This window comes from Ambystoma mexicanum, chromosome 11 (assembly GCF_040938575.1).
Source record: "Ambystoma mexicanum isolate Mex_15411 chromosome 11, UKY_AmexF1_1, whole genome shotgun sequence".
In the NCBI taxonomy this organism is placed as follows: domain Eukaryota; kingdom Metazoa; phylum Chordata; class Amphibia; order Caudata; family Ambystomatidae; genus Ambystoma; species Ambystoma mexicanum.
Window position 1 is genome coordinate 737,221,054 of NC_090934.1, and position 25,156 is coordinate 737,246,209.

Here is a 25,156-nt window from a genome sequence, read left to right on the forward strand (position 1 = left end):
TACCTGACAAACTCCAGGCTTCGAGCTAGACTGTCCTACGTTTTTGAGCCTAGAACGAACAGTTCCAAGCACCTAAACTCCCGCTCTAGCTGTAAACTAAACTTAACATACACTAGCTTCTATGGTACCACAGAGCCTAGCTAATACAACCACAGTATCTGTAATGCCAGATCTGTAGTGGCTCACCATTTTAAAAGGTACCGTGTCTGCCAGGCCTCCCTTTCTAAAGATTGCTACAAGGTAACAATAATCCCTTAACCTTCTGGACTGGGCTGGCCGCCTTGACCCTCTAACAGAAATAGCCAACATCCTAACTTCTGATGACCTAGACTTCCTAGCTGACACGGAAACCTGGCTGCACGAGGCAGCGGGCCCAACCATCACATTAGCTATACATGATTATCAATTAATCAGAATGGACAGACCCAATGTCAGAGGATGTGGCTTAGCCATAGCTAAAGCTAACCTCGCCCTAAGACTTTCAACTGTACCCCCACTAAAATCATGTGAACTACCCACTGCCAAATTGGCCATATCCCACTGCCACACCTCAACTATCTACCTAACATATAGGCCACCAGGACCCACAGGCACATTCGAAAGAGGACTTATCTAGCCTCCTTGCAAATAATACCAAAGATTCCTCTCAAATACTTATTCTGTCCGACTTTAACCTAGGACAAGCAAGCTCAAGCAATAGCAACAATGCTCGCTGAACATGGCCCAACCCAAAATGTCCTCTCCCCAACTCATGATAAAGGAAGGACCTTAGACTGGGTAGCCACCTTGATCTGTCCCACCGCCATTACTAAAATTACCTCCCCAGCTCTGGACTGACCACCGCTTAATCAACTTCTCCCTAACCTTAGACAAACAAATAGCCAAAGATAAAATTATAGCACTCCTCTCCCCACTAGATCAAAAAAATATTACACCTGACTCATTCCGGCTATTAATGCTCTATCAAGCAACTCAGATCCCAATGTCCTAGTGGATCTCTACAACACCACTATGGCCAAGGCCCTCGACACCATTGCGCCTCTACGCAAGAGTAAACAGCAGGCACACCTTAATGCTTGGTTTACCCCTCATCTTAAAGAACTAAGAATGCAAAAGAGAAAATTAGAAACTCTATGGCGACGCTCCCCTAGAGGCGAAAACAAACTGCAACTAAAACTCCTGGCAAATAACTAAAAAAATAAAATTATCCGCACAAAAAAAGAATTTCAAATGCCAGTTCCAATACTATGGAACTGTTCGTGATATCCTTTGGGAATTCGAATCACCTATACCGCCACCTGACAACACACCTAAAGACAAACAATGGTGCACCAGCATCCAGAATGCCTTAGCTAACAAAACACTACAAATTAAAATTGTCAACTACTAGCCCTACTAATGGCACGCCTGGTCCAGCACCGTTTAAATTCACCAAAGTATCCATTCAGGAAACTAAAAAAATGATCGCATCCCTGAAGCATTCTAACTGCAAAGGCGACAGTTGCCCTGCCCAAGTAATTAAGGATGCTGCAAGAAATGTAGCCCCATTTATCTCTAAACTAATTAATGCCTCCTTTTCATCTAATACTGTCCCTAGCAACTTAAGAGTCCTGGGTTTTACTTCTTAATAAACAAACGCTAGACCCCTCCATCCCTACCAACTATAGGCCCATTATTACGGTCCCCTTCCTCCTCAAGATAATGGAGTAGCCCATCTTCAAATACAGAATTATCTTGAGACTAACCAGCTCTTGGGCTCCCGTCAATCCGGATTCAGACCACAACATGGTACGGAGACAGCCTTAATTGACCTCAAGGCACAAATTGATGAGCTTAACGACAAAGGAAACACTGCCATGCTGCTCCTCCTTGATTTGTCGGCAGCCTTTGACTTGGTGGACCAAGCAGTTTTATGCAAACACTTTGCATCGGCTTCCCACTTCTCAAGCAAAGCTATAGCCTGGGTCCAGTCATTCCTGGACAACAGAACTATGCGAGTCTTCTTCACCTCGGCAGACCCAATTCTGACATATTTGACAAATTGGACAGACTGGGTGTCACCTACATGAACTACCCAGATCCTCATTCCCCTTTGGGGCAATTTCGTCTCTGATACGGCCTTGGTAAATGAAATATACATCCTCATTCAGGCATGGATGGCAACTCCTGGCCTCTGCCTGAATGACGATGAAACGGAGATCCTGATTCTTGGCTCTACCACCAATGTAAAAAAACCTGACAAAACTACTCTGCCTTTAACATCGATTACAGTAGCCAAAGAAGTGAAGACGCTAGACTTCTATCTTGACTCTACCTGAACATGAGAAAACATGTAAACTCTCCGGCTTCATCTACCGCCTGTACCTGTAAACTTATTAGATCATGCAGGCCATTCCTAACACAAGCCAGTTGTATTATCCTATCTAATGCCCTAATATTATCCAAACTGGATTACTGCAATGCCCTGTATCTGGGAGCCAATAAATACATCATTAACAAAATTCAGGCCCTGCAAAACAATGCCCTTAGAACGGCCCTGAACCTACAGACCAGAGAGCATGTATCTAATATGAGACGAGATCATCACTGGCTTGAAATCATTGATGGAATCCTCCTTAAAACAGTCTTGTTAACCTTCAAATGTCTGAATAATGCAGCCCCACCCTATCTCATGGAAAGAATAGTCAGAAGAACATCAACCCGCCCCTCTAGGGCGGCCAACTCCCACTGCCTTCAAATGCATAGATTCAGGTTAATAATAACAGGTGGAAACAGCTTTCCAGTAAAAGCTGCCCAGCGCGGGAAGGCACTCCCACTTGACCTCAGAATAGATCAGTCCTACTATAGCTTCAGACACAACACCCTTAACTGGCTATGATCCAACGACCACTATGAGTAACAGACCTGCACTAGCCTGTAATTTGCGTCCGCTTGTACCTCTGCACCTAGCTCCTTCTATTTACTATGACTTTGTAATTATGTTTATATGAACCTCACTTGACTACCGGCTTACACAATGTATGCATGCACCCTACCCTACCAGTAATCTACTATGTAACTAAGCTATAAGTATCCTTTGTATTCTGTTGCACCCAGTTATGTAAGGGTTAGGTGCGCCCTACAAATTAAAAACAAACAAACTTCCTCAGCCCCTATCGAGCCCCCTCAGATTGTTCTTCTTTGTATCCTGCATGTGCGGCTTCAGCCCTGTAGTGTCGGGGGTGGGCAGGAGTGGACTGGGAACCAAAAAGACGCCCTGGAAATCATTTTCAAAGTGGCCCCATATGAAACATTTTCAGCAAGCCCAACCCTTTTCATATAAGGAACATTGAAAATAAAATAGGTTAGCACATAAGAGGCCCAGAGTGCAGAGGCCTACTAGGAAATCTCCAAAGTTCCCTATAGGCCAGTCCACCTCCTGGGTTTTGGTGCCAGAGGGAGGGACTGACTCCTGTGGGAGTACCAGCATTCAGTGACTACTGATGTTTTTTCCACAAATGTGTGTATGCGAGCGAGCATAGCAAGAGAGCCCCAAACATGTAGGGCTCCCCTCTGAGCCCCACCAGACAAAAATAAAAATTGGTTAAAATGGTGCAATTTACAGCACACCTTTTGTGCAGAAATAGGTAAAAAGCCATGCAGTTTGCCAGTAGTTGTATAGGGTAGCACAAGGGAAAAAACAGAAGATACCAGATAACCAACAGCACACCGGAGCAATATCCAGCTCATTGTGTTGATGCCTTTGCACACAATTTACGTCAGTATTCTTCTACTGTAAGAGTACATGTTCATGCCAACTACGCCCCCAAGTGCCAGTATCCCCATGCAAGGACGCTCAAGTTTGCTTTCCTCTAAAAGCCACGAAATAATGCCATGCCAAGAAATCCTGTCCACACTGTCTGTGCCCATGAAAGCATCCCTAAATAAGAACACTCACTTTACCTTTCCTCTCAAAGGCGGAAACCGTTCTATGCCAATTCAAGAAAGAATGCCTATGCTATGGCTATGCCCTTTCGACCAGTGTCCCCATGTAAGGACACTCCTTGGATTTGCCAACAACACCCGAAAAAAATACCATGCCACTGTAATAAAACATGCACATACTGATTGGGCCAATACAGGTCAGCATGGCCATGTAAAACAGTCATGTTGGCTTTTACTCATAATGCAAGTAAAACACAACATGCCACTGTAAGAATATATGTTCATGCGGGTAGGCCAGTATCCCCAAGTTAAAACTGGATTTGCCCATAATGCCATGCCAGCTGTTAGGGAGAATTCTCTGTTTAGGCTGAATTTCCTAACCTAGTGAGTCCCCCCAGCAGCTTTGCTGGATTTCTGGAGTTTGTTTTTTTCTCCTGCCAAGAGTGAGACTCTTTTTCGCCCACTCTTGGAAATGATTTGTGGTGTTCCTTTGAATGTTAATGTGTTTCATGGGCTATGGGGTCTTTTACTCCATGGGGTCTCATATGTTTTTTCTATGTGCGTTACACCGCACCCTCCGTGCAGTAACACCGGGGTGTCATAGTGACCCCCCACCATAGGCTCCATACCCGGGGACTGACTACTGTCTCCCAGGGCATGTAAAGTCACCATTGGCTTTACTAGTCCCAAATTACTAACAGAACCAGTACAAACCATCATATTGTGGATGTACTGGTAGGGGCAATTCGATTGCCCCTGGGTCTGTTATTCGAGGGGGGCACAGTCCCGTCCCCCCTCGTCGAGTTTTGGCTGGTGGCAGTGGATACTACTTTTTATTTTCAACCGCGAATATATCTCTATGGGATTTTCCCATTGTTCGAGGCTAATACTTTTTAACATAGCCTCTAACATACCGCCAGTTTATTTATTTAATATTAATTCACCGGTTGGTATTTTCTGCCAGAACTCGGTTTTAAAATGCGTTTGTGTTCGCCTCTAACTCCAAACCAAAGGTCGAGTCCTTTGTTCCACTTTTTGGCGGGCTTCTCCACAGAAGCCTCCAAAAGTGGTTCCACTCTGTCTCGGTACCACAGGGGGCGTGAGAGGGGGTTTAGGCACCCTGGACTGAGTTACCTTGGTAACTCGAGTCACACTCTTGTGTGATTGGCCCAAGTGGTGAGCCGTAGCATGTTTGATTGACAGCTAGGCTGAGTGAATGGGGGTGTCCTGCATAAAAGCAGGGCTTTTGGGACTGGAACTTCAGAAGTCGCCACAGGACCTGAAAATCAGACGAGGGAGAAGCTGAGCCGGCCTGCTACGACACCACCGGTGCAGCCCTGCTGAACCGACTCATCACTTCCCAACGACATAGGAGATCTCCCGGCTGCTTTCCTCCCCGACGAGATCCTCTCTTCCTCCGGACCAAGCACCGACTTGCACCCGCTGCCAGGAACAACTGCCCCTGCTGGAGCGGTCTCACCATTTTAAGGTACCGTGTCCGCCAGGCATCCCTTTCTAAAGATTTCCGCAAGGTAACAATAATCCCTTAACCTTCTGGACTGGGCTGGCCGCCTTGACCCTCTAACTGGTCCCTTTCTTTTTGGTCCAACTCTTTCTGAACTTATTGCAAGACTTTTGGGCACTTTGAACCGTGTGACCTTGGACACATTTCGACCTGAGCCTCTTAAAATGGGTCCAGCCTTGTTAACTTTGACTTTACGGTTTTAACCTGCCTTCTCCTATGGTGTTCTTCTGAAAGTGTTGGGATCTGTTTCTATCTTTGCTCTGCCTTTCTCTCCCTTTTAAACCGATTGATCAGAGTGCCATCTTTGTTAAGCGCTCACTGCTGTCTGAAAATAAATGTTGCTTTACTTAAGACTTGTCTAACTAATCGTTGAAGGGAGTGTATATCTTTTAGTGACCGTGTTTTTGAAATAGTCGATACGCGGATCTTGCGCAGCGAAACGTGCTGCAAAAATTAAAAAAATAAAAGTCATAGGAGCCCTCTAGAGAATGTTTCCACCGCAATGTGGGTGAGGATATGCCCAGGAGGGTGGAGTTATGATCTTTGATGCCAAAGAGAGTGAGTTTTGGTTGCTGTAACTGTGGATCCTGCCAGGATCTGCAGATCCTTGGACAGCAAAGTGTGCTGGAAGAAGAAAAAGGCATATAGCAGACCTCTAGGGCATGTTTTAGACACACAGCAGGTGTGGTGCCCCAGAGGCTGGCTTGGCAGGACATGTGGCAAGATCGAATACCAGGCCCCAGGCAACATGGCCAGTGGCCCACAATCCTGCTATGGGGGCAAAGGTGGCCACTGAACCTAGCTACAAGCCACAAGCAGTGGCTACTGCAAGTGGCTTGGTGGGGGTCTGAGACAGGGACTAAGGCCATGCCCTGGGCAAAGTGCCAGGCCATGCTGGGAGGGGGTACTGCAGATGCAATATTGTATCTCGTTACAAAAAGAAATCTATAAACAAAAACAGTGAAAATGGTTTAAAGTTTGATGTGTTTTTAGATTTCACGTCAAAATTACATCAGTGATGTCATTGATGATGCCTCTTCTGATGCCATCTACAATGTCTTGTGTCACAATGTGCCGAGTATGATGGCAGTGTGATTTATAGTTCGGTAGCTTATCATAACTGGCAAATTTCTATGGCTTGGGGATTTTCCGCCATAGCCATAACATCCCTTCAACAAACTTTTTGTCACTAAAATATTTCTTTGTTTTTATGGGGGATTTGTTAGGCCCAGTTGAGAGCAGTCACTTTTGTGGAGCCCGTAAGCAACAGGTAAAGGGTACACACCTGTTCTTTCACAAACTTCGGAAGATATTCAAGTGCAAAGGAGGGGAACAGGAGAGAAGAGTTGCATTATTTATAGTTAAGTACAAAGTACTGGAAACAAGAGAAAACAAAAGGGCAGGATATTGATTAAAAACAAAAACGTGCAATATGGTACAGGAGAAAGAGCAAATTAAGGGCAAATTCCGCAGCATTTGTGCAGTGGAGGTACAGAGGGATCATCCTATGATGGGAATCAAATCAGAAGCAGACTGCAAAAGATGTCTTTGAAGAGACGAGTCATGTCTTTCAATCTTGAAGAGGGTTTTTCAGATCTGAGGGCCAATGGGAATGCATTCCAGGCAGATGTCCAGAAGACTTAAGCGCTTACCCACAGGGTTTCTTTTTTCCAGAAGGGTGGCATTATGAGTGTCTTCCAGCATGTGTGTGGACAGTATTTTATGGCCTTCTGGATGAGGTTTCCAAGGTCAACGTTCAATGTATTCTCTGCAAGATGCAGTGTGTCTTGAACTCCATGCAAGCTGCCCCAGGAAACCTGTACAATGCAGTCAGTGCAGGGGTGATGTGGCCAAGGGATTTTAGGCCCATGTCACATCTAGTCACTTTCTTTTGATTTGACTACAGTTGAGGTGTTTGTCATTTAAGCAGAACCAAGTCCGGTATGTTGCTCTACTCCAAATGTGAGATTACCATTGCTGAAGTTACTTGAGGGAGAATGTGATTAAGAACATTTATTTTGAAATGGGATGTCTTGCTCGATTCCTGGATCGGGTAAAAAATAAAATGAGGAGCCCATCAAATACCACTCTTTTTGCTCAGGAGAAGAAGAGGAGAAGCCCAAGAGAAAGAGAATAAGGAAGAGATGGAAGAACCCAAATAAATGATCTCAGTTTTCATTACAGTCCAACAGGGGCTGTTGTCGATCGTCCCATCGTTGATTTTCTGTAAACAAGAACAGATGCACTGAAAAAGGAGACTTGTCAGACAAAGGTTTCATGTAGACTTTGAAAAGCTTGAGGAAGAGAAGATATCCTTGGGGGACACTGCATTCAAGAATGCTAGGTATAGAAACCGAAGGGCCAGAGTGAACCTGGAGCTTCTGGTCTCCCAGGAAAGAGGATCAACTGGATAGCATCAATACAATTCCAAACGTCTAATTAGGTAAGCAGGGTGTAGAATGGTTCATCTTGTCAAAGGCTGCTGACAGGTTTATGAGAATGAGAATGCCATGGGCCTTCAGGATCTCATCCATCATGTAAAGAAGAGCAGACTATGTGCCAGGGCTTGGTGTAAACCACACTGATGTTTATACAGTTTGTTATTGGAGTTGTTGAACCCGTTGGATTTTTCACGGCCACCTATTTTGAGGATCTTGTCGATAAAGTTTGTGTTTGTTAATGGATGGTACTTAGCCAGAATGTTGGGGGTCCCCATTGTCTGCTTTGAGGAGGAAATATGCGAGTCTTCTTGAAGTCGAGAAGGACTTCCGCTGAGGAGGAAATGTCAAACAAGTTTGTTAGGGTGGGTGACCAGGATGGAACGTCTTATATGAGCAACGAAGGGTAAAGGGAGACCTGCCTTGAGGAGGCTTTTGTTTTTTTGACCAAAAGAATAGGAACAGCCTGGGGCACTGGAAGAAGGAATACAATTAGGCCTCTATTCACACCTGGGCTTGGGTGAGCTTGGGATCAGGACAAGCCCAAGAAAGTCTATTGACTGGATCCAATTTCCTTGCAAAGAAATGTCTGCCAGGGTGTCGGCTAAGACATGGGCAGGAAGCAAGGTAGATTTACATCGCTGAGGGGACTGGAGGACCTGGTAGATTCAGAAGGGTTCAGCAGCAGGGCTGTTAGCATGAGCTATGCGATCTTGCAGGAAGACTGTTCCCTTAGAATTGATGCCTAGTAGCCTTTCAAATGACACAAGTAGTTATTTTCTGGCTCCCATGGCCCTGGTTTTCCACCAGCAGGACTCTAGGATGCATTTTGTCTTTTTAGCAGTTCAGTGTCGAAATAAGAATTGGTTTTGTTAGGCAATATATGTTTGTTTGCAGAGGACTCATGAGAGAAGAACCAAAGTTCTTCTGATTTTGATGGGCAAGGTTGAAGTATCTATCTCACAGGGTGGACTGCATGCTGTGGGATCTCTAAAGGTGTCCATGAAAAGAGGTTTGAAAGTTCTGAATTTCACTTGAGAACTTTTGGTTGGGCAGTTTGCAGGAAGGACAGAGGAACAATTCCTGTTTAGGAGTGAGATGACTGAAGCCAGTGTGTTGGTAATGTGGAGGAGCTAAACAGTGCAGAGGTATTAGAGGAGCTTGAAAGAGAACTAAATAACGGAATTGGGGATAAGAGGGTAACAAGAGAATGGGATGGCAAGAAATCTTTTGCCCTTTGGTGAGGAGAACTGCAATAAGTGGGAGTAGAAATGAAGGAATACAGTATTGGCAAACAATGTTATAAAGGAAGGTTAGGATGATGATTCGCATACGACAATGGTGGGTAACCTGAAGCCCTCTCCAACAGCTCCCATGAGCCCTCCCCATTGACTATACCGGTTAGGAATGATGGGAGTTAAGGACAAAACATCAGTAGGCCCGCAGATTGTCCAGCACTGGCTTATGGACCAAGAGGTAGCACTGATGGGCAAAGACGGTCAGATAAGGAAGCCAGTTGCGAATAAGGGATGTGGTAAATGAGAGAGTACTAGGAAAAGGAACAAAGAAGAGTCCTAGAGATAGGCAGAGAGGGTGGAATGCAGAAATATTGAACAGGATACCCGGCACAATGACGACAAAAAGATTGGTAGAACTGCAGGTGGGATGATTGCACATAAAAAGTATAAAGGGAAAACATTGTGATGTCCTGGGCAGAGCTAAAAATGCAGGAAACAGCAAATATCCAGAAAGTTGAGAGAGGAAGGAGAACATGAAATAAAAAACTATGATGAGGTGACCATTGGAGTCATGTGGAAGGAAGGAGATGGGAGGGAGGCCTGGATGTGTAGCCGACAAGAGAAGATATTGAAGAGCAAAATGGGTCTGAGAAGTGAGAGCAATGGAAAACGAGTACTGGGAGTGCATAGGGGCAAGCAGTGGATGACAAGAGGCAATAATTGGGAGGTGCAATCCAGGAAAACCAAGAGCAGAAGGAAAGGGGAGCGGTGAAAGTAGTGCAATATTGACGAGTTAAACATAAGAGGGGAAGGCTGGTGTTGATGGGTAACCTGGTTGTAGTACGATCAAAGATGGAGGGGAGAGTTAGAGAAACAGTGGTGGGGGGGGATTGGAAGAGTAGGAGCTACTGCAGGGAACCAAAAGATGACCAGACAGTGAGAGGTGGGAGTTGGGCAGCAAAAGGACAGCAGAGAGGCAGTGAGGAATTGCACACACTGGTTGAGTGGAAGACAAGAAGTCAGTTTTATGGAGGGGATGGGCACCATGTAAGGTGCGAGTCAACAAGGGTCAGGGAGGAAGAACTAGTAACAGAACAGTGAAGAAGAGAATGTGGGTGAAGGTGGCAAATGGAAGGTCATGTGGGGAAATACTTGGCACTTCAGCCATTGCACAGAAAATCTGAGGAACAGCTGCAGCCCTGAGGAGTGGGACACGGGTTAGAGAGGGTGCTTAGGAGAGGATTGATGGGGAGGCCAAGCGGTAAGAGACATGTGGGGCAGTAATAGGACATTGTGGAGCAAAGCTGCAATAAGGGTAGCCAAGCGGTGTAGAGGAGGAAGGAGCAGTGGCACATGGGCGTGCCCAAGATGACAGTGGGCTAGATATGGAGAGGAACAATGAAGAGATCAGTGTGGGGCAGCAGGTTGAAGGGGGGGGGGAAGAGCCCCAGGTAGCCACAGCCAAAGGGGTGAGGTAAGACCTTGGAAGGACAGTCAAGAGCATAGGTTGAGCGGCAGCCTGAAGGAATGGTATCAAAGGGAAAAGAAGGAAAGTTGGATGGGGCATGGGGGAGAAGTAGTGTTGTGATAGACAGGGGGTGGTATCGTCGATGAAGGCTCAGTGCTAGAAAGTGGTGAGAAAGATCGAGGGAGAGGAGGGATTGGTCGACGAGTGTAAAAGTAAATAGTGTCAGAGAGGACTAAACCCTGGACTTTAAAGAAACGTGTGCGGTGAATCGGAGTACTGGAGAACCAGAAAAAGGACAATGGCATAGGAGGGTGAAAAGACCTCAGTGAGAGATGTGGGAGATGTGGGCCAACAAGGGTCTGAAACAATTATCTATAGGAAGATATGCAGGATCCGAAAAATGTAAGAAGATGGAGACAGCCAAGACCAGGAATGACATCAGGAATGGAGAGAGAACTAGAGTGGGCAATGGAGGAGGTAATATAATAGGCAATGGTCGTGCGGTGAGGAAACATATGGAGACTTTACATTGCGAAGGAAGAGCAGAGATTGAGGTATTTTAAATGGGAGGGTGAAAACGAAAATGAGAATAAGGAGGGGAAGAATGAAACGCTGAGGAAAGAGCAAAAGGTGGCAGCAGGGGTTAGAGCCGACAATGAGGTAGCGATAACTGGTACAAAACAAAGGGTTCTCGGACTAGACAGGCAGCTATAATTGAAGCAAGTGTGACAGCGAGGTTAAAAAACGATATACAAGCTGAGTAGTCATGGTAGCCGGGCAGAATAGAGGGGAGTTTGAGCTTGGCTGCGAGGTTGAAAGGCCTTGCCCTAAACAAGCCTCCCTTCCCCAAGGAAGGTGAATATGTCCTATTGTACAAATAAATATCAGGGTATGAGGCACCGACCAGTTGTGTTGCAGCACACAATCTGCACAGGATGCGGCCATGCTTGACAGGCGGGCTGGTCAGATGTTTCAGTGTCCCCAAGTTATGGTGTGGCACAACAAACCACATGGCTGGAGTCAAAGGAGGCAGGGCGCCATCATAAAGTGCAGGCATGGTTAATGGAGGGAAATACTGGTGAATACCTTTGGTCAGGTTTGCACTTCCATGTGTTTAGTTACTTTACCATTGGTCTTGAAAAAGCAGGAGATGAAATGGCTGCTTGCGTAAGTTTGGCAATTTTGCATGTTCGAAGTGGTCTGTGAATACTGTGGTCTACAGTAAAACTATTGTCCTCAATTGGATATTCCTCACCGGAAACTACTTCAATGGATATCGAGTAGATGACCAATATTAATTTAAAGGACCAAAATTACAATAAATATAGCATTCTCTATAGAGCTAAAGTACTGCAGAGATTTAAAAGGCGTATTCCCAAGAATTAGTGAAAAGCTCTGTAAATGTGACGTTCTATAACAAGGAGACAAAATCATTGCAATGGAGATTAGCATCCGACATCCGCCGGGAAAATAAACTTGCTAAGGCATTATAAAAGGAGGACGTGGCTGAGAAGCTGTGATTAAAGATAAAAATACAGCGAGTTTTTAAATAACTGATTTCTATAAAGAGACAGACTTCCCTCCTCAATGGATACAGGAAAACTACAGACAGGCCAGAAATACTAAACGTACAGTGGCAATGTGTGCTGCTCCTTATATTATCACACTGACACACACACCCACCCACACACATACATACATACATACATACATACATACACAGAACAGCCTGTGATTTAGCCAAAAGGCCACACATCACAATAATCAGCAAGGCATAGAGTCATCTAGCTTTATACAAAATGTGCAAATGTCTTATATTAAGGACCGATCTTGTGCACAATTAGCTGGCATCCCCATTTGAATCTTGCACTTACAGATAACTCACTATTGCAATCACAGTGGCACCGGGTATGTCCGGCCTATGCTGTAGTGTCCTAAACATACGGCAGGCATACTCATCAATGAACATTGTATTCAAAAGAATTGAAAATCCTTAAAAACACTTAAAGGTGTCAAGGTTTGGCCCATCTCAGCCAGAAGACATGGGTATGATTTGAGAATGCCCACCGGCACAGACTGCAATGGTTCAGTCTACGGATAACACTTGCAATAAGAATTTAATCCATCACCAATTACATAGAGACTGCGTTATACCTTCTCTTTGCAAGGTATTTAGTAAGCTCTAATATTACAAAATAAGGATCTTCTGCTACATGTTCAACAGTTCTGTATATATTAGAGCTACACAAGAGCAAATGTCACTTCACAAGCATCTTTCCAAATTTTCTACATGGAAAAACTTTATGAGTGGCACCAAAGAGCTGTTTGAAGAGCTTTGCACATGAGCAAATACCCTCAGGAGCAAACATTTGCAAATACAGACCTGTTTCAAGAAAAGAGGCACTACAGAAATGTAAGATGGAAACCAATGCCCTTAGCTGGAGAACATACCTGCATTTGTGCATTTAACTCCACCCGTCTCTTCCTCTGCTTATTATTGGTTTTGCAATAAATAAAGTGAGGCTTGCAGTAAAATTTACCTGTAAAAGTCAAAAGAAATGGTTTCCAAAAAGATCATTGTGGCACGGCATTAAATCAGATGTTAATGAACATTACCCCCCTCAGTTCCCCCACCACATTAAAAAATATTTTTCAAGCAAACACTTATTACTGATGGTAAAGTCATTACGTAACAGACTTCTACACTGTGGACATAAAAGTAACTGGTCTCCTACTGGAACCAAAGCATATATCCAAATGTTCGTGAATCACAAATCAAACATCAGCTAAAGTCAGCTAGTGGGCATAGCATAGAAATCCAAGACTCAATTAGTCACTAAACTCAAGGATCCCACGATACATGGAGAACAAGCATTCATTAAACAAGGGAAGAACAGGTAAACAAATGTGAGGAACGGGAGGTGGGGAGAGGAGAAAAGCAAACAAAAGGGGGGGGGCGGTGGGACACCAAGATGCGCCATTACACTAAGGTTTAGAACAGATAGAAAAAGGGACGCCCCTCTCAGCAAGAGAGGCAAATTATCCACACACTGGATAGAACTCCATGCCAGTTCTTAGGTATAGCTTTTAAACCTCCCCTGTATTCGTCAACAGTCAAAACTAGTTTCCCAACTCCCCCCAAGTAAAAGAAGCATGTCCATTTCACAGGTTATCCAAACACCAGCCTTCTCAATCTACATATGCTTGTTACATAAAAGATTCCACTATCTAGTGTATCCCAGGCAGCAATAGTCTGTGCATTTCGAAGTTAGCAACTGCGTGACCACTTTAATCGCAAACTCAGTGAGGAGGGTTTATCTGCAGACCTGCACCCCCCACCCCAAAAAAAGTGGTCAGTCTTGTTTGGCAACCACATAGATGGCTAGCCAGATCTTGTTCCAAAAAGGTAGAGGCATCTTACAATCAAAGAGCATGTGACTAAAATCGTCAGTACCTCGTCCTGATCTATTACAATTCAACATATCAATGGGAGCTCCTAGTCGGAGAATAATAGGATCGAGAACATTTCGGGATCACAGTCAGTGAGGTTAAAACTCAAACTTGGACATCAACTAAAAGAGGAGTTTAAAAAAAATGTTAATAAGTCCTCACAAAAATGCAATTAGCTCAATTATTAAATATGCATATGTTTGTATCCCTACCTAACGTGAGACTTTGTCCACATCACAGACAACATTTTGAGAGATGAAAGAAAATGAGCACATTCTCTGCTTATCGGGGATGATCATTTAAAATACAGTTTCAAACCCATTCATCCATGTTTCCAGAAATGATGCTGCACAGCGATTTAAGTGCTTCAGACTACTGTATTTTATTGCTGGGTGCTTTAAGTATCACAATTCGCCAAGGGCTCTTTAGCCCTGCAGGAGTGAGGCCCACATTATCTTGAGGAGTAAACAGACTGCTAGGTCAAGTTCTAAATCAAATAATTTAGAAACGTTTTTGTAAGAGATAGTATTCCACCAATGGAAATGATCTTTGCACCTAGTTTGTTCACTGCAACAGAAATCCAGATTCTGTAATAAATACAAATTTAACTTCAAGTTCCTCAGTTTATTGACCTCGAATGGAAGCATGATTGAGTGGGTCTTGCCAAGATTCCAGCCTATGGCTGCCGGCTGCCCATAGATGTTTGATGCAAGCCCTTAACTTCCTGAGCTACCTTTACTACTGCCCCATTGGCTGGATTTTATAAGACACGCTTGAGCTGATAGACATTGGCGCATTTTAAAATAAACATCACATGGGTTTAATCCTTTTGAGATAAGGAGGAATAAACACAACTGGTGCCTAATTTTGCACACCAACAAATGTTAGAGAAGGTGGACGGTTAATGGGAAGACGATGCAAATACTGAGAAAGGAAAGGGAGCATTAGAAAATGATACACTTCTAGTGAAGCTTTTCTTCCTGCTTCCACTAGATCCCTTTTTCTGCTTCTTCAAAAGGGAGGCAGATGGAAGGGATGAAGCAGCATTACCATGAATCCATTTTCAATTTAGTAATTCACATTGCCTCACTGGAAAGTCAGTACTGCCTTTTATAAATTCTCGCAAACGTCCAAATTTGCTTTAAGACTCAACCTCTGTATCATAGTGAAGACCTAAAACCTAAGCCTGGCGAGTCTCAATATTCTACATGAAATCTGTAAGTCTCATCACCATTTTTAATGGTCAGTCTGGTGAGATTTTGTAATCACAAATTCAGGTATCTGCAGTCTCATCTTCATGTCTCGTATTGCAGGCCATATGTTCCTAACTTAATTTCGTTCAATGGGGAAAATAGGATTCGTTATTCACTGTATTTTTGGCTATTCGAAGGTTGCTCAACCACAACTCAATAGCGCAGCCTCTGACACAGCTGGACCATTTGTGGTGCGCAGTCTTTCTTCAACTGCTTCTCTTAATAACTCGCTGGACTTGGACTTGTATTTGGGTTCCGTCCTTGGGGCCCCTGCGGTCGCTTTGGGAATCGGCCACTGACGGGTCCTTGGTTTTGCCTACTTTTGCCTTCAATAATTTTCCTCATTGCTTGCTGCGACAGAAAGAGGTGGGTTTATCCCCAATTTAGAGTGAAATATTGTTCAGAGCTTGCACAGCCCCCACATTTGGAGAAGTGCAGAGGCCCTAAACCGAAACCAGGGAATAGGAAACAAGGGTAAAGTACAGCTTAGAGGAATTTTGACTGCGCCCCTGGCCGAGGTATTAATAAACAGCTCAATACAAAATAAATATGATTTTGGGGAGCCTCCAATGAACTGAAAGGAAAAAGTCCAGATTGCTTTTGGATGGAAGTCCAGGAGTCCATATCTCACTACCCAAGACCCTTCCCCTCAGCCAATGGGGTTCAAGCGTTTGATGAACATCTTTCATAGTTGGTTTGTGTCTCCATATCCCATCCCTGTAGCAAGGATTCTGCGGTTCCTGCTGTAGTTAGGATGCTGCCCTGACTTTTGGTGATCCTCCCCATCTGCTGGACACATGGGGTCTGGTCTTGCTTCAGGTTTCGCCACACTTGGGCTTCAGTAGGCCCAGTGGGCTTTAAAGTTTGTGCCAAAGAACAATAGCAAGCAACGCTGGCACAGAGGTTACAAGTACAAATTTAACAGGCAGTCCACTTCCTTTATTGTTTCTCTTTTCCCCTTTGTTTCCTGTCACCACTTCCTTGTCGACACCCCACAATGATCTGGACTACTTCCCCACCCCTCCAAGCTTCTGTTCTTCAGGGTGGTTCTGGCTTTTTGCCCAGTTTAATTCCTTTATTTTCTATGCTCATGTGTTTGGTTTGCTCTATTTCTGAACCCCTCTCTGGGTGTCTCCACGTCATGCTACTTCCTTTATTCCCACTGTCCGTCTCTACTAGTGTTTCGACAACCCCTGGAGTTTTTCTCCCTTCGTTTCTCCCAGTTCTTTACTAGCTTTCTCAGCCCCTTTTCTCAGACATGGCCCCTCCTAGGCTCTACATCCTCCACCTCCTCCTGTGCATTCTACCGGGTCACCACGTCTGCTGTCCACTCATACCTGCACTTTCCCAACCTCCTCCGTGTCTTGCGTCTGTGTCCCATCTGAGAAGTTGGTTTCTAAGCATATGTGTTGAGCTCTTCCCTTTACCTTGTCCACTCCACTTCCCCGTCCTGTAAATGTTCTGCTGTCCTACTCTTCCCTCATTTGCCATTTTCTCCTAATCACTCCGCTCTCTTCCTTTCTTGCCTCGTCCTGTCTCCACTGGCCGTCTCCCAACTCCTGCCACACTAAACCAACGCTTTAACCACTATTGATCTGGTTGCTAAATCGACTCCAGGGGTTTCCGAAGGACAAACCCGAGCCAGTTGTACTGCATGGTCCCCAACCAGCTGGGATTGGCTCAAATTCAAACCCTGGTTCTCGACAGCAACCCATTGTGCTGCAAAAGGCATAGTGGCTTCATAGTGTGAGCCACCAAGGAGGGTGTCTACCATCTTTGGCTTTAATACACAGGGAACAGCTGATGCCGTGATGTGTCTGTGCACCGCTGCCTATCTGTGCCCCGTTCACCCTCACCTGAAAGCCAGATACCAAGTCTGCCATAAGAGGCAATTATTTGATATTTACCTTACATTAAATCATTCCATTGGATGGACCCATACTGCACACAGTGGAACCGCCAAAGCCACACTCCCTCTCGTGGGTCCTGTTGGCGCCAATTATTTTCCAGAAGTATAGATCCCACTGATTTTTACAGTCGATCAAACGATGTAGAAATACAGTTCTGGGTGTTTGACCACGGGCATGAATATTCCTGTAGCTACTTTGCCTCACTGACGGCTTTTTCAGCCAAGGATTTAATATGGGTGGTTGGGGTTAATATCCAAGGGGAGACCCAGAACAATGGGACATGAAACACTCCTGGGTTCTTCTGGCTTATCTAGGGAACCGAAAGTATGTCTCTTGTCTGGTAAGCCCTGGTCTCACCCAACTTGGGTGATGGAAAAAGGGTGACCTCAAGCTGGGTTTAGGGCTAACCCATCTCCCCCTCCCACCAACACCAATGTTTATTTCTTGGTATTTAAACAAAGGTATGTCTCCCCTTCAATCGGCCATTCATTTCCATTTATTGGCCTTTCTATTAAGGTCCCCTCCTCTAGCCGGGGGTTACCTTCTTTGGATCTTGAGGTCTCCCCAACTTTAAAGTCACAATGCCATGTTCCTGGCAGCTGATGGTCTAAGGAACCTGGGTGTCCCATATTTGTCCTCCTCTGAGCACTACATCATATAGCCGGTTATGGTACTATGGCCCACGACTCCTCCGGCCCCATCAGTCAGACCAAAACATGTGACTTCACAGTTGCTATGGTGGTCTTTGGCCTAGACAATATTAAATAAATAGGATTTTACACACAACTGCCATGGCAACCCCCACTCCTCCCTGACCGACAATCTTTAAACTTTTTAGGAAAGGGGAGTGACCTCCGACTTATTCTGAAACTGACATTTATGTTCCACCTAGTAGTTCTGGGTTAGATATTATGGCCTTACGGCTATTCAATTGTATGCTTTAAGCGCCTGGATAGGTTACTGTTGTAGGTGCCATAGAAATATGTTTGTACTGGACTGGACCCTTACTAGAGTGTTCCAACATACTTCTTTTCCTGCTTGAGATTTCCTTTCGGTGGTCTGTTAGTAGTTTTCTTTTGTTAATGCTTTGTTCACATTTTTCAGCATGGACAATAGTTTGGTCATTGAATTAATGAGAGAAGAGTTCTCTCACTGCATTTGATTTCATCTTATGTGCAGTTTACCAGGTCAGTTCCGAAAATGTGGTCTTGCTCCTCTTATTCCCTTCTGCCTTCGATATCCCAGACGCCTCCAGAGTGGATGGTAGAATTAAAACACGCTCTTATGCACCACCACTGCCCCGATGAGTCTGGGCCTCAGTCTACCCAAGTCCTGGTTATTCCTGCAAGCATTAGCCAATCTGAAGCATGACTTTCGTCAGTCCCCTGGTTCTGGCTTGCCTAGTTCACTTTCTCCTTCCCATTCCCATTCCAGTGCTGGCGTCTTGCCACTGTGTTCATGCAGCAATTCCCTCCAGCAGCTGGTTTCCAAGTTCATGTGTTGGGTCGTTGCCTTTCTCCTAGTCTCTCAATATACCACTATCTTGCTTCAAATATCTTGGTATTAGAGCAGCAACTTTTTCTTTTTTTGTATAGTAGGGTTTAGTTACAAAATGTATGTATTAGTTCTGTTAGCCAATTTAGTCCCTGATCCATTGTAAAATTTACTTCATGCGATTGAAGTTTTATTTCCAGGAAATTGGTGGATATTGTTCAAAATCAGCAGACAATAACGAATGTTATTTCTTCCACAACAACATGCTTGAAGGTACACATCCACCTATAAAACCTAAGATTACATGAAGAATAGCTACAAACACTCCCTCAAATAGACCGTCAGTGCACCACAGACCAATACATCACCTTAGATACTATAAGAAAGGAAGATAGATTCCTTAGGTGGACTGCCATGGAAAAGTCCAAAAATAGTTGCACATTTAGATAGTCTGGCTAGTGGTTAGAAGCCCTTACCAAAGGAACCAGGTATATGAGGCAGGCATTGCTTAATGCGCACATTGCCCATCGACTAGTCATCTGACGGGCGTGACTTCGGACTTTCAATGACCTTAATCTGTGTAAAATTGATAACTTGGAAGTGAAAACACTTCGAAACAGACACCCGCTGAGCCATCCAAGCCTCTGAAGCGTTGATTATATATTAACCAATATCAGAAATTCCCGACATCCCACGATAGTGAACCTTCTGTAGCCTGACGACCATCCACAGTGTCATCCAGTGATATTTGGGTGGGCAGCGGAGGCGGCTACCCAGGGCACGAGTGCCCATAAGTCATAGGATGAGCTGTTCCCAGTCATCCCACTGCTCACACTAACTTTCAAGCCGAGACTGGAAGAGCCCGGCTCCAGTTTGTCTACCTTTCACATTTTACATTTCAAGCACAAAGAAACAGGGTTGCACCGGATCTTGGACTGGAGTCCGTCAAATATATCTGCAAACAGGTCTCTGGTATGAGCAGAGTGATCAAAGTGAGGAGTGATTAGGGGACTAGGCTGCAGGCACAGTGGGCTGTGTGTCATTGGAAGTGAATATTGCCCACTGTGTACTAAACACGTCGTCTCTATACAATGGAGTTATATTCTAGGTTTTGAAGCCAAAGCCCTAACATATTGTGTACAGATGACAGCTAGGGATATATGTGGACACATGACTTAATTGCAGACTGGGTTCTAATCCTGGCTTCTTCACTTACTTGAGGTGTGTGATCCTGGGACAATCATCTAATCTCACAGTGCCCGATCTGCCAAAACTACGTGCCTCTCTAAGCGATTCAGTTTGCAGCATATGCAATTCAGCAAAAGGCTCAGCTGGTTTTCTAGACTATAGTGTATTATACACAACACCTACAATTATGGCTTGTGGATAGTGAAAACATTCTCTTTGTTGCCACATGTTTACAATACAAAGAAACATTTCTTCTTCCGCAATATGTGGGTGGCCCGGCAGGTCTGTTACTTTACCAGCTACTGTTGCTGATTGTTGTCAGTAACTAAAACTGATCATCGATATGGTGGGTTCAACAAAACTGAGACAAAAAAAAAAACATGAATTACTGTTAAATTATTTTGTTGATTCTACTTATTATCTTTGAGTACTTTAATTACAAGTTATCAAGATCATCCTGTGTTCTTATTGCTATAGCTTTGGTATGTTGAGCGGGGTGCAGTGCAGGGGTTAGCAGTGTGTGGCTCATTCTAGTCTTCAAACTACTGCACTGTGCCTAAACTAGAAGAGGGAAAGGTCAATTTGAGAATTACAATGGTCGTGAGCAGCAACGCCAAAGCGATGCAATGGTTTATAGTCATTCCAGTCATTCCATCGACAACCGAAGCATCTAATGCCATACCATCTATAAAAAAAAGCATCTAATAAAAGAAAAATAATAATAATGGGGGTCCCCTCAACCTCCTTTTTCTATCCTTTAAAACCCATTTTTATTAAACTAAACCCTTTACCATCTAAAAAAAATGCATTCGATGCTTTCTTTTTAGATGGTTTGGCCGTCGATGCTTTGGTCGTCAATGCAATGACCGGATACCGATGCAATACTGTTACATTGCCCCTATATACACCAGCCAGCTCCTTCATTTTAACATTGCAAATTTGCTGCAGCCGAGTGTGCAGATGCCATACCTAACCACTGTCATCACAGTGCAAAGTCGTCTGATTGAGGCATGAAACGAGATCAAGAATGCGCTTGGCTAATTAGAATAAATCTACCACTTTAACTAGGCCGTATAAAGCAGCCTGTAAAATACAGAGATGCAGAAAACCATATGGCCGTTTGAGCAAACCAGACAAATAATTACCAGAGGAAGCTACTGCCTTAATGAACAGCAGACCTCCAGTTTCCAGAAAATATAATCTGACCCGAATAAGGAAGTCATGGTGACAAGGAAGCAGATTGAATGCCTGTGCCTCGCATACATTTGAAACTTAAAGGGAAGGAAAATTAGTATAATTCACTTGAGCTATTTGTGATGGTATTCTTTTGAGTTGCTCTGATGTTGCCTTTAAATTTGCACTTTTTTTATGTTTTACTTTTTAACGCTTGAGCAGGCACATGTCGGCTACAGTGTTGCTCTCCGGGTACAGCACTGTCAGAAGCTCATGCGTGCCCATTTAGGTATTTGTGACCCATGTGGTCTACACTGCAATCTCAATGCCATTGCGGCTCTACCATTTCAGATGAGCCATCTCCTTAGGCTCTCAGCTTACCTCGGCTCGGATTCTGCAGTTCCTTCAACGAGATCCCCTAGACGGGAGGTCACAGAGCCATGTCCAAGATGGCACCTGAAATTCGAAAGACATACCGTACGGTGTGTTACCCAGAACAGCCTGTAGCTTCTGCCAGTATGATGACGTGCTTCCTGGTGCTCCTCACGTCACACTCAGATGGTCTTCTCCTGGCTCACAAGCCTTCCTTGTCTCCATTCCAGGACTGGCTATTGTTCCTGGAGAGGCACTCCTTTGCCCATCCTGGCATCACACTCACAAGGTATGCGACATTAAGTCCCACAGGAAAAAATGCAAACTTTTGTACACCGCACCCTGCATAAGCAACCAGCAAGGAACTGATGGTCGGTCATTCGGATGCACGGGAACCAATGACCGGGTCACCACCAGAACAGAAGGCAGGGCTGTGGCCATGATCACTAAACTCCTTACAGCTCCTACAACACCTTTTATCTGCCATGACTACTGAAGACATTCGGTCGGATTTCAGGAGGCTGGTAGGAGGGCATGCCTAACCTATAATACCTCTCAATTTTAACAGCTATTCGGGCTGTGCGATTTAGATTTTGCATTACAGAGCAAATTTAGAGCCACAGGTAAATATCCTTTTGACACCAACATAGGAGAAACAACTTCTGGCCAGTTTTCATCTTTTCAGAGCTCTCAATTTTACTTTGGTCAAGCGTGATAACTATGACAAATCAATTTCCGGGGGAACCTGTGGTCCAGGGATGAATATCGGTTCCTAAACCATCAATCAACCCCACACCTCTAGTACACCAGAAGGGATCTGAACAGATTGCAAACACAAGCAAATCATGGACATCCTTGTGCAATTTTGGTAATGTGGACGAACGGCAGGCTCATATCTGCAAGGTTGTTGATCATTGGTTAGTTGCAACACAGCAAAAATAAAATTACCCAACGATAAAAGGGGCTGTCCAGTCACGGTTGTATACAAATATCTACGTTATTATTCAACAGACAGTTCTAGCACACTACAAAATACAACCCACCCTGTAAAGGAATGCAGAGGACAGACAGCTCTAAAAAGGAAACGGGATGCACTGACAGGATGGTAGTCGGTAAAGTAATTAATCGCAATAGTTCAAAAAAACATGGTTTCAGCATCAAAGGAGCAATGAATCATAAAATGTCAGTAGGGACGTTCGGAGAAGGGCCAGGGGGACAGAACCACAATGTACTGTGTGCTTCTAGAAGTTCTTGGTGCTCGAGAGGGTCCAGTCAGTTTCAGGGTGCTTTGCAGCCTCTGCAACAGTTCAAGACGGGAGACAGCTGCAGGTATCAGGCGGCAGGCAGTTCGTTGAGCGAGGCTGGACGGATGACTGCAGGCTAGCTTACATGGCAGCTCAGGGTCTGTAATCGTTGTCTCATTGCTGGTTGGCAGGTCTGAAGCACTGGTCGAGGCATCTCTGATGACGTTTGTGACTGCGGCGTGACAACAGTCAGGGGTGCAGTCAGTTGCAGTTCGAGAGACTAGCCTAGCTCGGAAATGCCTTTAAAGCAGACGCTGGTGGACGCTTGTTGATGCACTCCTCCTAGACTCTCTTTTAAAGCCAAATGGGGATTAGTGTAGGCTAGGCCTACCTTAATGATCCAATCGTGGGTCTCCACCAACAATCTCCTGTATTGCTTTGCAACAGAAAAGGTAAAGGGGTGTCTGTTGTGGATCAAAAGGTCTCTTTGGGTAATTGAGCTCTGTGGTTCCTGATTAAAGTAGCAGGTATCCCTTGAAGCTGTGGTGAGGCCAGAATATTAGATACCGCCAACCCACAAACTCATACCTTCTGAATGAAGTCCCCCTGTGGGGATGATTACTGTAAATACATAGTCCCAAACATGAACGGCCATTGCCCTTGATACTGAGGGGCCGGAGCTTGCTTCAGGTTGACAGTGCATATCAAAGGTTGTTGGGGTTTTCCAGTCTTTTGTTAGTCCTACAACCAGGCCACCAGTGGGTCTGTTCGAATTAACTCTGATTAGTATGCAAAGCTGCCACCACCAGCTAACAAATGACAGGGTGGATTTATGGAGCCTCAGTTAGTTAATTAGGCTAGCCATGGCAGGAGGAAGGTTTTGCCTTGCCCCTTCTGAGATGCCTTGATGTACTCATGGCTGTCATATTCCAACTAAATATGACAAGGGGGACAGCGCCTGTAGCTTGGTCCAGCCAGAGTATATGGGTCTATGTGTATGTTGTCCACACCCACCATGCAGATGGTCAAATTCCTCACAATAACACCATCCAGACCAGATTTGCTTGGAATTATGGGACTTTTAGTTCTCCTGTCTTTCAAATCGAAAAGAAACTACAAGTCCGACAATTCAAATAGAAATACCCCAGGACTGGATGGCCTTCCCACGCATGGCCACGGGAAACTTTAGAGCTTCATCTCTGAACCACAAGTCACAGACAGAGCACCTCAATAAGAAGAAAAATGCAAGTCAGTCAAGCAGTTCCCTTAACTAGTTCTACACGGAATCCCTTTAAGTGCCACTAGCATTCTCCTTCCGCCACCGTTTGGGTGCTTGTAATGCGCAACAACCAAATTATCCACAATATTTCGCAGCGTCACATATCCACAAGTATTAGGGTATTTACACTCATGAAACTGTCCACAAAACGTACTGAAAATCAGGCCTACATGAAACAATATAGAATGATGGCACAATAACACACAAACAGGGTTACGATCAGCTAGAGAATTCAGAGAGTTAAGGTTCAGAGTGGGGACCATGGAACGACCAAATGCGAACCAAGCTCATGTCCATGTATCACTTTAGATCTGGAAAAATCAAACTGTGCTCTCAAATAGCCTAAGCTAGAATAAAGCCCTGCAATAATAATTATTATTTAATTCTTATTACGTGCCGTATGCCCATCGGCCTCAGGGCGCACATATAACAAATAAGAACAAATAGACATTTACACAAAATGTTTCAATAAAACAGATGTTGACAAATAGAGGTTCCACAAAAATCCCTATTACTGATGACAAAGAGGGCTGAGCCCATTCTTCTAGACAACGCAAAAAGGGGATCTAGCCCGGGTAAGACACAGATTGAAGAGTCCTCTGTCCAACTCAAGGGGGACCTTTGAAAGGTGCTGAACAACCACACACATCGCCACAAAACCAGGTCAATGGATACATTCCAGATGGAAATCACTAATGTGTTTGTAGGGCAATGAATACCATATCACAAAAGGTTGAATTGCATAAATGTATGATCAGTCAGCTGCCAATCTATGGCACAGCTGTGCTGTTTCTTTAGGTACACAAATCTTAAATCTGTGTCAATTCAACTAATTTTGGTAATTAAAGAGATCTCACCTGTAAACTGGACAGCCAATTAAACAATTTTGTTTAGAAATGGATTGTCTATGATCCAACTCTTTGTTTTAGCAACAAAGGTGTAGCCTGAATTTCACAGTTAGGTGCACCTGCACTTTCCCAACCAAACAGAATATCTCTTCCTCTCCTACTCTTCTTTCCTGACTACCTTCCTTACTCTCCTTTCGCTCATAACCTTGATGTCAACTTGAACCCATTACACAACATCTCGCCCTACATCTCCAAATCTGCCACTGCAGCCAGACCACAATATCAGAAAAATCTGTCATCTTCCAATACTGCTAAACAGCTAATCTCCTCCCCGGTTCCTTCTAGTTCAGAC

At 44.5% G+C, this 25,156-nt stretch overlaps 1 protein-coding gene across 5 annotated transcripts in view; it reads right to left on the reverse strand.

Annotated features, from left to right (window-relative positions):
• The window catches only part of MICAL2 (microtubule associated monooxygenase, calponin and LIM domain containing 2), a 1,393,870-nt gene that overhangs the window by 724,028 nt on the left and 644,686 nt on the right, over positions 1 to 25,156 (reverse strand). For all 5 annotated transcript variants that reach the window (XM_069623638.1, XM_069623637.1, XM_069623636.1 and 2 more), the window contains one exon: positions 13,045 to 13,133. In XM_069623638.1, the coding sequence (XP_069479739.1) occupies positions 13,045 to 13,133 (89 nt within the window). The remainder of the gene's footprint in view (positions 1 to 13,044; positions 13,134 to 25,156) is intronic.